This window comes from Panthera pardus, unplaced genomic scaffold, assembly GCF_024362965.1.
Source record: "Panthera pardus isolate Hobbes unplaced genomic scaffold, ASM2436296v1 HiC_scaffold_26, whole genome shotgun sequence".
In the NCBI taxonomy this organism is placed as follows: Eukaryota; Metazoa; Chordata; class Mammalia; order Carnivora; family Felidae; genus Panthera; species Panthera pardus.
In genome coordinates, this window is record NW_026526832.1 from 33,716,630 (window position 1) to 33,730,450 (window position 13,821).

General features: G+C 50.3%; 1 protein-coding gene and 1 long non-coding RNA gene across 2 annotated transcripts; one reads left to right on the forward strand and one right to left on the reverse strand.

Moving 5' to 3' along the window:
- Positions 1 to 3,905: 3,905 nt before the first annotated feature.
- RRM2 (ribonucleotide reductase regulatory subunit M2) lies at positions 3,906 to 11,169 on the reverse strand. Its single transcript, XM_019452174.2, has 10 exons — positions 10,925 to 11,169; positions 10,764 to 10,838; positions 10,246 to 10,389; positions 9,827 to 9,943; positions 9,122 to 9,255; positions 7,404 to 7,498; positions 7,142 to 7,275; positions 6,070 to 6,174; positions 5,865 to 5,978; positions 3,906 to 5,786 (listed from the first exon to the last, which is right to left on the reverse strand). Exons 1-10 carry the CDS (start codon positions 11,033 to 11,035, stop codon positions 5,634 to 5,636), a joined length of 1,182 nt encoding a protein of 393 aa, XP_019307719.1. The 5' UTR covers positions 11,036 to 11,169; the 3' UTR covers positions 3,906 to 5,633.
- Positions 11,170 to 11,258: 89 nt separating this feature from the next.
- LOC128773689 (uncharacterized) lies at positions 11,259 to 12,836 on the forward strand. The gene is made up of 2 exons (XR_008418109.1): positions 11,259 to 11,529; positions 12,124 to 12,836. It is a non-coding gene; the product is annotated as an uncharacterized LOC128773689 (long non-coding RNA).
- Positions 12,837 to 13,821: the final 985 nt, after the last annotated feature.

Below are 13,821 nucleotides of genomic sequence, written 5' to 3' on the forward strand. Positions count from 1 at the left end.
CAGGCCCCGACCCCTGGTTCATCCCCTTAGTGGGGACAAATTGTGTGCATCGTGCCGTCCATTAGGTTACACCCGCCGAGCCCATGCCGGACCCAGGACCCCAGCCTGTGGCCCTGCCGGGACATGGGAGGACCAGGCACCTTCTCTCTGGTAGGAAAGTGAATTGCACCTGCTGGAGACAGTCGATAAAGGCTGTGCTCCGGGGGTGAACCTCCAACCACCTGCAGGTACACTCAGAGGACTCTGAAACAGGGACGATGCAGACAATCCCAGGTGAGGATTAAAAAAGCGGGACAGTGACTAAGGAAGGTTAGGTCAGAACCACAAGACATTCCCCCTTTGGCCACCACGTCCAGCCTCCATGAGGCCCTGGGAGGAAGGAGAAGTCAATGCCCAAAGGCACTGCGGACAGGGAGGCCACGCGGTCAAGTGCGGAATTACAACCGCGTCTCCCCAGATCATCCTTCAGGCATGAACTTCTATTTGCAGGAAGCCTTTTTGCCCTTTTCTCTTGTTAACAGTTCAGCCCAAGGCTTTTCCCCATCCACCCTTTTGCATTATGTAAGTTTTGGAAATGGATTCTCACGGAGTCTTGAGCTCCTGTGATTTCAATTGGCTAGGGCGGTCTGCCTGCATTTGTTCACGGATCTCATGGTGGTTTCCACTCACCACGCTTTGCTTTTCTCATCTTTTCAGCCTGTTAGACTGATCACGTGTCCCACGCCCCTACGCTGCCTCCCTGTGACTCTGGTGGGTTCTTTCAGGTTGTCCTCATCTTGCCAGCAGCACTGCAGATTCTTCAGGTGTCTGGGGAACGTGCGTCACCAGCATCTTATTTTTAGCACAAGGACCTTCCCCCAGTGTCGCCCCTGCCACGTGGTCCAGTGTTCTGGGTCCCCCTGATTTTATCCGTGCTTAGGCTTACTACAGGCTGACCAATTCCTATGCTCACCATCCTTCCTTTGGGTACCATTTCCTCCCTAAAGGGCATTCTTCACTTTTCTTTTGAAGAGGGGGATGCATGAACTCTGGCTGACGTCTCCCTTACTTCTGAATAGGTTTTCATTATTTTCTCTGCACTGAAAAGATTTGGTTCCATAATCTTTGGCTTCGACTGTAGCACTGTTGCAAATTTCTGCTTAATGGTTGCTCCTTTATAGAACTACCGTTCCTGTAAACGTTAATGACCTTTGTCGATATGCTGCACAGACTCACTACAGGTGAGTCTAAGTACGGATTTATTTTCATTTACTGGACTTGGGATTTCTTGCACTTTCTGATTGAGTCGCTTCTAGGAAACTATCAGTCATCACCTCTCTCATGAACATCTATCTCCTTTAGAAATAACATGCACCCCCTTCCACCCTCCACATCTCCCCCCCCATCTACTTCTAGAGAATTCCCCCAGGTTCTTTCCTGTCACCCATGCACCCTCAGTTGTGTTCCCTCTTACTAAGCATCTTTTTTTTTTTAAGCTCCAAGACTTAATTCCAGTAGTTTTGTTAGGTTATGTCTAGAAATCGTAGCAAGTTTCTTTTTTTAATCTCTTTCTTTAGAATACTCCATTCTTTGGGCTTTCATTTTTTTCCCTCTGAACCCATTAGATCTATCATTCTGTTAACTGGAAGTTCTTGGGTTTTTACCTGTTGTTCCTACAATCATGTGGCTTCCTCCTGTTTGTTTTGTAACCTAAAAATGGTGAACACCGTCTGTGGGAATCACAGCCACCCAGGCTGGGGTTATGGATGTTCCTAGATCACAAACCCGTGAGAGGTGCAGGCCTAGGATTTTGATTTGGGGGAGTCCAGAAAGATAAGCACCCTCGCCCTCTCCCCCAATGCCAGTGGGATGATTTCCTAGCCCCATCTCACTGTGGTCCTGGCTTGATGGCAGTTTCTGTACTACAGGTCAGTCCCTTCCCTCCAAATCTGGGAAGGGGGGGGTGGTCTTTGGTCCCTCACCCCCCAATTTCTCTAAGGGACTAATAACCACCCCCAGCACTCTGATAAGCCTGAGCTTCCCCAGTCCATCTCTGTTCCCAGCATCTGAAAATTCCCCTTTCTTAGCAAGTCATTACCCACTTAACTCTTGTGATCACTGGTGTGTCTGAAGCCCGGAGGGTGTTCAGATCACCTCCGTCTGCTCTCTTGCTGGAACCACTCCAGTCCTTAGAGCCAGGCCAAGGGGACTGTGGTCCCTGAACCTTACATCCGGCAGCGGGGTCAGCCATTCTCGTCGTAAAACATCCTGGTGTCCAGAATCCCCTCCCAGGAACGACAAGGGCCGTCACTGATCGTTCTCTTTTTTCAAGTGCCCGGAGTACACCGGGAGGGTACCCTCCTCCACAGAAGTGGGGTGGGGCTGGGGGGCCTATTAGCTTTCCCTGGGCCGACAAAAGCCACGCCATACAATCCTGCTCCCTCAAAGCTACAGCCACACCCCAGGGAGCCAGGACTGTATTACTATGCAGAACTAAACCATTATCTGGATCTCTGGACCAACACTGGCAGAGCTATTCACCCTCAACAGCACACACAGCCAGTCAGCTCCCTGGCCGCGTGGCATTAGATACCCGTCCAGCTCCAGCTATGTCAGGAGCCAGGGCTCAGGCTGGATCACAGGCCAGGGTGGGCAATTCTGACTCAGTGGCCCTACTGCATTTAACTGAGGCAGACCCTCTATGGGTCTGTTCTAGAGAAGGTAGCTGGCATAGGTGGACGGCAGGTGTAGGTGTGACTGTAGGTGACCCACAGGGAAGCTATTTGGAGTTGGTCCCGAGAGCGTGGCTGCCCCAAACACCCACAGTGGACCTGCCACCAACCTGACAAGTCAAATGACATTCCGAGTGCCCCTCGGGTGGAAAGGGCAAAGATCACGTTCCTCTAAGACACAGAACATGCCTGCCCCCAAGACATTACCCACACCAAATACTCCGCTCAAATTATTTCTCCAGGGCCTGATCCTTGGAGGTCTCATGCTGAGACAGGGGGACGGGCAAGGACCTGGATGTGCCTTCTCCGCGGAAGTCTCCCATCCCTTCCTCCTCCAGAGAAACAAGGTCACCCCCTCCACACGCCTCTCCTAAGTGCTCATCCACCTCAAGCTCTGCTGCTCCTTCCCTGCCCTGGTTCCGCGACCACAGCACTAACATTCAGATTCACTTGCGCATCGGCTTCTTGCTTGAGAATAAAGGTAAGCTGCGCAGGGCGGGCCAGACCCCCTGCCCACCTCTACCTGCTGGGTTAAAGTGGCAGACACGGGTCACGATTTCAAAGACGCTTTAAGAAGGCAGGCCCGGCAAGGCCATTTATGGACAGAGGGACCAACCCAAGACTACAAAGAAGTCCATGCAGGTCAAGTTGATGAGACGAGGAAGCACAAAGCTGTGGAGATCGTTAGCCCCTTCTGGTCCCACCGCCTGTTGTTTAGCACATGGGAAAACTGAGGCCGAGAAGTGGTTCACTTAGGGTTGCTGGGAAATTAAACCCAGTCAGTCCGGGCTTACAAACTCCGCGTGCAGTGTAGTTGATGCTTTTGACCGTCACCTTTCAGGCAGACCCGTTTCCTAGAGACCTTGTGCCAGAACAGGCATTAGAAAAGTCCCCTCCCCAAAATGGGATGAAAAGCAAATGAACTCCTAAGCCTTCATGAAAAAAAAAAAAAAAAATCCCGGTTTTTTCTTCCTAAACTGAAATGCAAATCTTATCAAGGAACAGATGCGAGAACAGTGCAGCACACCTGTGCAGCATTCGATTTTGAGACTTCTAAGTGCTTTAGGCTAACACCAGTTTCCCTTTAAACAGATCAGGAAACTGAATCTGAGCTGGCAGAAATTCTTACACTGCACGCCAAAGGAGGCAGAATCCTAAAACCCGCTTCCGGCTTCCAACTGCATGCACCTGACACGCGGGGCAAAATGTTTATTCACCTCTGTGTTGCACAAGTGTAAAAACCACACAATCTGGACCGACTTTAGGTAACAATAATTTAAAAGACAGGAAGCCCCTCTTACAGAAGTGCTTAAATCAACTATTTGACAATTTATACAACAAATGAAGAAAACAGACAAGGGAACAGGGCCAGGGATCAGCCAACACAATACAACGGTAACAAACGTGGCCGAAGGATTGGTGCGTATCCTCCTTCACGTTCCATGTAGCATCTTGGCCGGTTTTCTCCTTTTTTGGGGGGGTCTTGGGGGACAGGGGTAACAAAGGCAGGTTGCCTCAAACTAGCCTTATTAGGTATATTATTCTGTACTTCATTCTAAAATTAATATGTGAATAGAACATGTATTTATAGCTCACGCAACTCTAGTTTTCTCCTGAAGGTCAGGAATCCGACAAGGCAATGCTCAGATTTAGGCAGGCACTGAAGTGAAGTAAGCGCACTGAACAATATCCCCTTCAATCATGAACCGCGGTGCCGGGCAATTATTTCAAAACATGAACCACAGATACATCGGGCATATACAGCAAAATGACATTTCCTAATTTAAAAAGCATGTAGCAAATATGAAAGGATGAAGTCAACGGTACCTACTTACACATGAAAGCAAATCAGAATAAATGCCCCAACTTTTCAGGGAGCCGATTTCAGTCCTGGTTTTGGCCACTTAACTGGAGTAAGACCTCAAGTGGGTCATTTTGTTCAAGGATCGTTTGAAGACTCAACGTACGGTGCTACCTCCGATCCTATAGCTAAGGACCTAAGGGTCTTTCACAAGAACTCAAAGTTGGGGGAAATACGGTTTGAGAAATAGACAGAAACTGCTCCTCCTGCACCCCCATGTGACCAGCAGCCCACTCACATCACATTCTAATCCTTGATGATTTAAGTTGGAAGCTCCTGTCCCCTCTGATCCCACCATACTCGACCTGACCTGTATTTATATAAAATGCAACCTGCCTTCTTTGGGACACCAACTGGCTAACACCCAGCGGTATGTGCAGGACTGACTTTAAAGCTGATCACAAAGCACCTCAAGTCGTTAAAGGAAATAAAGAGTAGAAATAACATGCTCGACTTGCACAGGTTTGGCAGACGTGGGTCACCTAGTAAATCCCGAACTGGCTCCCATTAGTGGTCAACAGAATGCTCTGCGTTTGGTCTAGAAACCAAGTTAGGTCAAATCAGGCCTTTACCTCAACAGTACAAAATAGGTTTGTGTGTAAAGTGCCAATTTTATATACAAAGCAGTAAGTAAACTTTAAAATCTGCTTTGAAGCACCAAGGCTGACCCCCTCCCAAGGGCCTTGTAGCAACTGTTTAATCCTGCCGGGTCAGACTCAGAGAGTCCCCACACCTTGAGCCATGATTGCTAAGAGCCATGAAGTCACGGACAGCCAGGGTGCTTGCAAAAGCCCAACACGGCCAAGCTCTTTCCTAAGAACCCAAGTAGCTTTTTCCATGCTTCTTTCTAGGGGAGACAACTAGCATCACTAATCAACAGGCTTGCGTACGAGGTAGCTACACAGTTTTAACAATACTATTCATGAACACTATTGGTGATTCATAGTGTAGCTAGTTGATTCACTTCAAGTAGCTGATTTTTTTTTTTTTTTTTTTTTTTTTTTTGATGAGAAGGGTTGGAGGGGGAGGAATCAGCAACATAAGAGCACATCTTCGTTCACTTAGAAGTCAGCATCCAAGGTAAAAGAATTCTCTGTTGGACTTGACATCACTCCCATCCTCTGATACTCGCCTACTCTCTTCTCAAAGAAGTTAGTCTTCCCTTCCAGTGAAATATTCTCCATAAAGTCAAATGGATTTTCTACTCTGAAAACCTGAAAAGGTCCACAGCAAAATTTGAATACGGAACACCAGTTTCCGGGAGAACCAGAAGGCTATAAACAATACTGTACCTTGCCAAAACCTAGCTCCAGCATAAGTCTGTCTGCCACGAATTCAATATACTGCTTCATTAAAGTGCAATTCATCCCAATTAGTTTCACTGGCAAGGCCTCCGTGAGGAATTCCTAGGGACCAAAACAGAGCTTCTCAGTAAGATAGCAGCACAAATAAAGACATCTTCTAGCAAGCACGAAGAGACCCTGATGCAAAACCCACCTGTTCTATCCTAACGGCATTGATAATAATTTCCTTCACTCTCTGCTCTGAAGGCTTGTGGACCAGGTGTTTGAACATCAGGCAGGCAAAGTCACAGTGTAGACCCTAGGAAAAAAAGGTTTAGTATCACTGTAACGCCAGACCTTTATCATTAACATGCAACAGGAAATGGCTTTACCCTTTTCTGCATTCCCCTTGTACATCTTCCCATACTACAAGCACTTTAACTGTCAAAAAAAGGGAAGAATCCAACGGCCATCTGCTCTGCCTATGCCAAGGCGGGCCCATCTGCATGCAAGGCCCTCCATGCTGCTACCCAGGTAGCAAGAGCAGGCCAGGTCCCGGCCCTGCGGCTCCGTGAGGTAGCCAAGGATGGCACAGGACTTCTGCTCCAAGCGTTCTTTCTACAGCATTCTTTCTACAGCTACGAGCTCTAATTTTGCCACAGTTCCTGGCAGGAAAGGCAAAACTCAGTGACCAGGCTAGTTTTGAGATTTACGACCTAATGCTCAGGAAACCAGTGGTGCAGTTTCCAGTGAATCGAGTCTGTGAGTCCTAAGGCCAAGTAATCCCTATCTTCCCCTACAGGAAGGCAGAGCATCTTACAAGGCATGATCAGCTGTCTGATCTGCTCATTGGGCTCCAAGTATGGCAGGGTTCATGGCCCGTGCCTTTCAGACTGGACTTAAATCAGAACATCTGGACATACTCCACCTTCCTCTCCAGTTTAATCCAATGGCACTCAAAGACATACACTGGACCGGAATGGATTCTCACTTCATCAGGATGCTCAGCCCACTGCGAAATACACTAGGGTCATAGATAGGCTACCGGGCCAAAATAATACAACATCCCCTCACCTACAGTGCAGCGGACATATAAATGTATTGAGAATACAAATACCTTCCAGTAAAATGAAAGTAGTGTTCATTCTCTGCCAAATACAGGTATCACTGAACTCACATGTTAAATGTAGATATAAGGCAATCTGTTGTCTTGAGTTCCCTTCAGGGAACCCAAGAGTTGTAGATATTTGGGGTGCAGATTAGCCTGTTGTGTGTATTAGACTCACCTCATCTCTGCTAATAAGTTCATTGGAAAACGTGAGGCCAGGCATCAGGCCGCGTTTCTTGAGCCAGAATATCGACGCGAAAGAACCAGAAAAGAAGATTCCTTCCACTGCAGCAAAGGCCACAACCCGCTCTCCTGCGGAAGAGTTAACATCGACATAGTTCTAGTGGGCAACCGAGCACGTGCACAGGAAGGGCTCACAAGCCAGTGACAGTCACCAGAGGATGAAGCTCAGGCGTAAGTGGGGCCAAAGGGGTCCTCACCGTAGGTAGACTCTTTGTCGCCAATCCAACGCAAGGCCCAATCCGCCTTCTTCTTTACACAAGGCATCGTCTCGATGGCGTTGAAGAGAAATTCCCTAGTAGGCACCCAGAGCGTCAGCAATTATAGCAAAGACCTCCTATCACAAACATCTAGGGAACAACACTGGGAACGAAGGCCAAATCAAGACTCAACCTGAAAATGTTTTCTCATTACTGTTTTTGCTTTTCCCCCAGTGTTTTTTAAAATCTCGGCATTCATCTGGTTCCTGTTAATACAGACCTAAGTATTCTTTAATTCACAGGGAGCCCCGAGATCTACGCACATCGAAAGCCTTAGTCCATTACACCAAGAGCACTTATCAGCTTAATTATATCAAGTCCAGGTCATGACAAGGTTCATAGGCCCTATCTTTAAACGTGAAAAGCCATAAAATCTTAACTGCTAAGACTACTTAAGCTATGCTGACCATTATCTTCCTCGACACCCCGTCCACCACCAGACTATAACATCAGGCCAATTATATGGGCCCCAAGTGCCATATGGATATAATAAAACAATTAAAGCCAATAAACTAAACAACCTGAGATTGCTTCCTACTAGAATTCTATGCCTCACTGATGAGCCCAGGTCAGGAAAGAAAATCGACCGGCCCCACACTTACTTGGGTCTCTATTAGCCTCTTCCGCCTCCAATGTATCCCTGTGCTCAGCTTGGGAGCCTGCAAATTCCCCAGCCCATTCCTTATCAGGTGACCTTGTTTTCTGAAGCCAAGGTCATCAGACGGTCGGGCTCCCTTCACTCTCTCTCCATGTCCACATGCTCTGTTGGAGACCTGGGTCTGCCTCTCCCTGGCTTTTGAAGCTTAACCATCAGACTTTCCTGATCCTGCCCCTTCTGGTTATTCATCCCAGTTATGCCTACCTTTGTCTTTTCTCATTTATTTATGTTTTTAAAACGCACGAGTGGGGGAGGGGCAGGGAGAGGATCCGAAGCGGGCTCTTCGCTGACAGGCCGACAGCAGCAAGCCCCGCGTGGGGCTCGAACTCACTAACCTCGAGAGAGTGACCTGAGCTGGAAGTCAGACACCCAACCGCCTGAGCCACCCAGGTGCCCCTGTCTTTTCTCATTTCTGTCCACAATGTTTTTACCCCCAAAGCGTTTCCCCAATCCTGCTAGCCCTACCAAGTCGTCACTCACCTTCCCTCTTCACACTCTCCCTGGTAATCTACAAGAGTCTGCTTTTCAGCTTTAAGACTTCTGCTCCACACAAGGCTCCCCTCCTGAGCTCTTAGTACCCAGAGCACTCAGGCAGCCATTGCTAACTTTCTCCTCCTCTCCAATCTTCAAAACGTAAGATGGGCCTTAAGCTCCCCCTTTGGGATCCCATAACAAACCATCACTCTGGTCAAACAGTTCTGTGCCTAAACTCACCCAATGGTGAACTGCCTGCACATCATTATGTAACTCGTCTCCCTTCTATTTCTAGGTCTTAGAATGACCAACAAGAAAACGGAGTAACCGCCTAACTTTGTTTGTAAGTGACTGGCTCCTAACGTCAATTTAGGCCTCTTCCTCAGAGCAGACGTGACCACGCGTGGTAGGGATTTGCCTGCTTAGCCATTAGTGTCATTGTCTATCCCTACGTAAGCTCAAAAACTTGCAACAGGGTAACAATAAGTGAGTCCTAAACACGTTGGCATACCACCCAAATACTCACCTCTCTCTGGGATCTTTAATGTAAGTGTCAATGAGGAGACTATACATCTCAGAATGGATGTTTTCCATGGCAATTTGGAAGCCATAGAAACAGCGGGCTTCAGTAATCTGAACTTCTTGGCTAAACCGCTCCACCTAGTGGTAAAACATCACAGTGCAGCTTGAGGAGAAGCCACTCAGCCCCAGGACCCCAGATCCATCACTCCCTTTGTACCATTACAAGGTTTGTTTCTACTTGAATATTTCTTCACTGTGCTGTGGTAACGCTGGACATTTCATGCCACACGCTCATTGTACAAATCAGGAAAAGAGATAACGCCTGTGTTACAGGGTTTCTGCGAACGCTCATCAGTTCATTCTTTCCTAACTCATTGCAGGAAGGATCCACTCACAGTAAGACATACACGGAATCAAGTTATCGGAAGAGCAAAGCCAAAAAAAGAAAAGCAATGCCACAGCCACGAGGAGTAAACCCATGGCTAGCACTTAACATGGCCTTTGAGCTTCTCTAGAACCAGGGGGGAGAAAGATACCCATGAGGAAGAAACAACTGCAGAGCATATTATAAAACAGCAAATTCCATGTAATAGAACTATGACCTTACAAACACATATGATATCAGGGCGGGACAATGTTAAAGGTGAGGAAGGAGGACATTCTCTCAAGTCTTGAAGTGAATGAAAGCAGACGTCGTTTGGAAACTCACCAAGTTCTCATTTACTATGCCATCACTCGCTGCAAAGAAAGCCAGAACATGCGATATAAAATATCTCTCCTCTGCCTTCAGGGACTCCCAGTGCTGAATGTCCTTGGAAAGATCCACCTGAAGTTGAGAAGTTTCACAAGGGGTTTACACACACGGGGCCTCACATAGATACTTGGTTCTTAAACCTTTTGAGTCTACGAACAACGGCTTGATCGGTAACATCCCTCCCATCCAGAACTCCCTTTGCCAGTGAGAACAGCTCACATCCTCCGTGGGCAGCCATCCCCAAGAGGAGCCAGAGGAAGAGTCAAGTATATCTCCAGCCAAGGCATAACCGCTAGGGCAGGGGTCCGCCTCAAGAGTTGGGGGGAAACGCGTAAACTTCCTTTTTAAGTCTCCCGGTTCCTGATCCTCGTTACCTCTTCGGCTGTCCAGAAGGAAGCCTCCGCTTTCTTATACATCTGCCAAATATCATGGTACTCGATAGGAAAGATGACAAAGCGACGAGGGTTTTCTCGGAGCAGTGGCTCATCCTCCACGCTGGGGACAAGCACCTTAGTTTTCTGCCGGGCGAGGGGGTAATGGAAATACGAATTGTAGGGCGTCCCACATGAAATTGCCATTTCTTCAGGCCAAGTGCGCCCAGTGGTCGGCAAGCTCATGTGGTTCAGTATGTAAATGTCAGCTGTCACACGTGTATCTTACATAGAACACAACCGGGAGGTACCAGAGGGACAGGAGGAAATCTACGGAAGTGTGTGGCAGGCCAGGGAGGGAATGCTTTGGCGGGAAAGGAGCGCGGGCCGGGGAGGGGCTAGGGTTTGAAACGGCAGAGGAAACAATGAGGCTTTGGCGCCAAGAGCCGGCTGGCGTCCCCTGCCGGCAGCGCCCCGCCCCCACAGGCCCCTTCCCAGCCGGCGGCCAGACCCCCACTCACCGGCTCGGCGGGCTCCTGGAAGATCCTCCGGGCGGTCTTGCTGGCCAGCACGCGGCTCCCGCTGAGGGCCGGGGGCTGCGGGGAGACGCGCGGTGAGGGGGCATGCCCACGTCCCAGGAGACCCCCGCCGCCCCGGCCCGGCCCGGCCCGCGCGTCCTCACCGTGTTCTCCTTGTCCGCCAGGCTGAGCCCCTTCAAGGGCGAGAGCTGAAGCTGCTGCTGCGGCTGCTGCGGGTCCACGATGGTGGCGAGCGGGACGCGGACGGAGAGCATGGTGGTGGCGGCGGCGGCAGGGAGCGGACGAGGCGGGCGAGGCGGCGCGCGGGTCCTGGGAGCCCCCGCACCGCCGCGCGGGCTTTTAAAAGCCCCCCGGCGGGGCTGCGCGCTCAGTGGGCGTGGCCAGACGCCGCCTTCCCATTGGATGCACCGGGCCCCACGTCAGCCGTTCGAGAGCCGCGCGGGAGCTGCAGCGCCGAGCCGCCCGGGACCCCCCGGGACCCCCGGGACCCCCGTCCCCGGGCCCACCCCGGGTCCCCTGGACCCGTGGACCGGGCTAGGGGCTCCGCCGCCCGGCTCCCTGCGGGCCCCACCGGACACAGGCTGCAGCCCCCGCGCGCCCCGGTGGCTGTGGCGCGCGCGGGACTCACTCCCCCGGGAGCGGCTCGGATTGAATGCAGCAACGCGATTGGAGGCCGCCCGGAGCGGGAGAGGATTCCCCCACCCCTGAACCGTTTTCGCGGGTCCGGGCGAGTGGTTTTGCAAATGAGGTTGGTGCAAATGCCTGAAAACGCCCCTGGCTGCAAGAGAAGCTCGTGGTTGCGCCCGTTTAGATACGTGTACCTGGGTGGGGGGCTAGGGGTCCTCGAGTCCCGGTAAATTTGGGGGGGGGGGGGTCGGCGACAAGCGTGCCGCCTAGCGATTAGGGCCGCTGGCGACGGGGTCCCGAGGTGCAGTTGCTGTGTCACTTGGACATGTCACCTGGCTAAAACACTCAGTGCCCTCGTCGGTAAAATGGGACTTGTCGCCGTACCGAACCTGTGGGATTATTAATAAAATGAGATTAAATGAGATAATTGTTCTAAAATGCGCAGCCCTTTGTAAAGCTTAGTTAACTAAATGACAGCGAAGGCCTTTGGTGCATTTCCCATTGAACTTGTGTGGGTTGTCAGGCCACTGTCCCCAATGCATTTTTTAAAATTGGAAACGGAGCCAAAAATCCCGAAAGTTCAGAGAATGAAGAACTCGAAACTCATTTACTGTTAATTGGGCAGCAAGTAGCCTGAAAAGGAGATTGAAAACGTGCATTGGGTGAAGGTGGGGACATGAATTTATTAAGTTTTTATTTTACTTTGGTTTTTCAGATTTGCCACAGACATTTGCCCTGCAAGTGGCAAAATGCCCGAAATGAAAAGAAAAATGTTTTAAGATCCAAGAAATAAATGATTCACTTGGGAAAGCTCCAACACCTGCAGTCTTAGAGCTGTCACAAAGAGAAACGCTTGAATTTTTTACAAAGTCTTTTCCAGATATAGTATACTTTAAAGAGGTCAGAGGTAGGGAAGAGCCCTCCTGACTTAGGTTTACTTCTGCCATTTCTTAAAGTACCACATACATACTGTGTTTAGTCTCAAGCCTCAGAGAAAAATCAAGGATAATCACATCTCTTAAGACAAAGCAACGACTAAAACTTTGACCTAGCATCCTTACTTTTAATTTTTTTAAGTTTACTTATTTTTATCTTTGAGAAAGAGAGCGCGCGAGCATGAGCAGGGGACAGGCGGAGAGACAGGGAGAGAGGGAATCCCAAGCAGGCTCCGCACTGTCAGCATGGAGCCCAAAGGAGCCTGAAGCGGGGCTCAAACTCACAAACCCCCGAGATCATGACCAGAGCCAAGATCAAGAGTCCGATGCTTCACTGACTGAGCGACCTGGGCACCCCTAGCATCCTTAGTTTTAAAGCGATTCCCAGACATTGTCAAGTTCATCTAATTTGATCCAGCTCCCGAATGGATATTTTTAGTGATAATTTTATGGCTGATAAAGCCACTATTGCATCTAATAAAGTTACCAAGGATTTTTTGGTGTCCTCTAATACCCAATTCACATTCCAATTTCGCGTCATCAGTAACCCAAGTGCTCCTTGTCGGTTGCTGTCTCAGGCACCACGTGCTTGTTTTTAGCTCCTGTTATACTCTCTGTAGGTACAGGAACCATAAAGTAGTACTCTGAGCTAGCCAGAAATTATGACTTCACTTTTAGCTTAACTTTGCTGGCCACCAAAATAACACGTGTGCATTGTAGAAAACTTGGGAAAGACGAGCAGTACCACGAGGCGGGAGGCAAGGTCGCCATTCTCCCCTTCACTGCCTCCCAACTCTGAGTCACTTGGGCACGTCCCGTCCTGCCTCCGGCGGGTTTTTACTGCTCTCACTTTACAAGAGGAAGCCCGCGCAGAAAGCAACGTGACTCTGCTCAGAGGTCACGCCCGAGGAGACCGCCGGGCCGGGCTTCTGGTCCGCCGTGCCCCCTCTCTTGCCCCGGGGACTGGAGAGAGAGAGAGAGGAGCGGCCAGACCAGGCGGCCCAGTCACCTGAACAGGATGCCCGGCGCCAAGCGCTAGGCAGCAGGTATCCGCCGAGATCTTTCCTGTTTCTTTTCTCCGCCGGTTTTTTGTGTTTTTTTGGCACCTATTCCGGATTGGTCGGCAAGCGAGAGGCTCCGCCCCCGGCTTCCGACGGGCAACGCTCCTTCGGGCTTTGGGCTCCCACGCCCGCCCACCTGCAAGCCCCGCCCCCACTTCCGAGGCCCGCGCTGCAGCGGTCACGCCCCGAGCGGTTGCGCGTTTACTAGGGGGGCCCTAAGGGACCGCTTGCTTCCCCATCCTCCTCCCCAGGCGGAGAGGCTGGCCCGGGGAGCCCAAGTGGTTTTCCCAAAGCCGCTGCTCACTTGCCAGATACCGTGCTAGGGACTGTCCTCACAATTCCAATGTCAATACTAACGACTAATACCACCCCGCAGCCGCTGGGCACCTGGGGCCGGGTGGCTTACACTGTTGACGG

Coding starts and splice junctions, on each gene's coding strand:
- RRM2 (XM_019452174.2), bottom strand. CDS start 11,035: ATGCTCTCCGTCCGCGTCCCGCTCGCCACCATCGTGGACCCGCAGCAG. Junction 7,276..7,403: donor CGACAAAGAGTCTACCTACG/GTGAGGACCCCT, acceptor ACTCTTCCGCAG/GAGAGCGGGTTGTGGCCTTT. Junction 6,175..7,141: donor AACTTATTAGCAGAGATGAG/GTGAGTCTAATA, acceptor TTTTTTTCCTAG/GGTCTACACTGTGACTTTGC.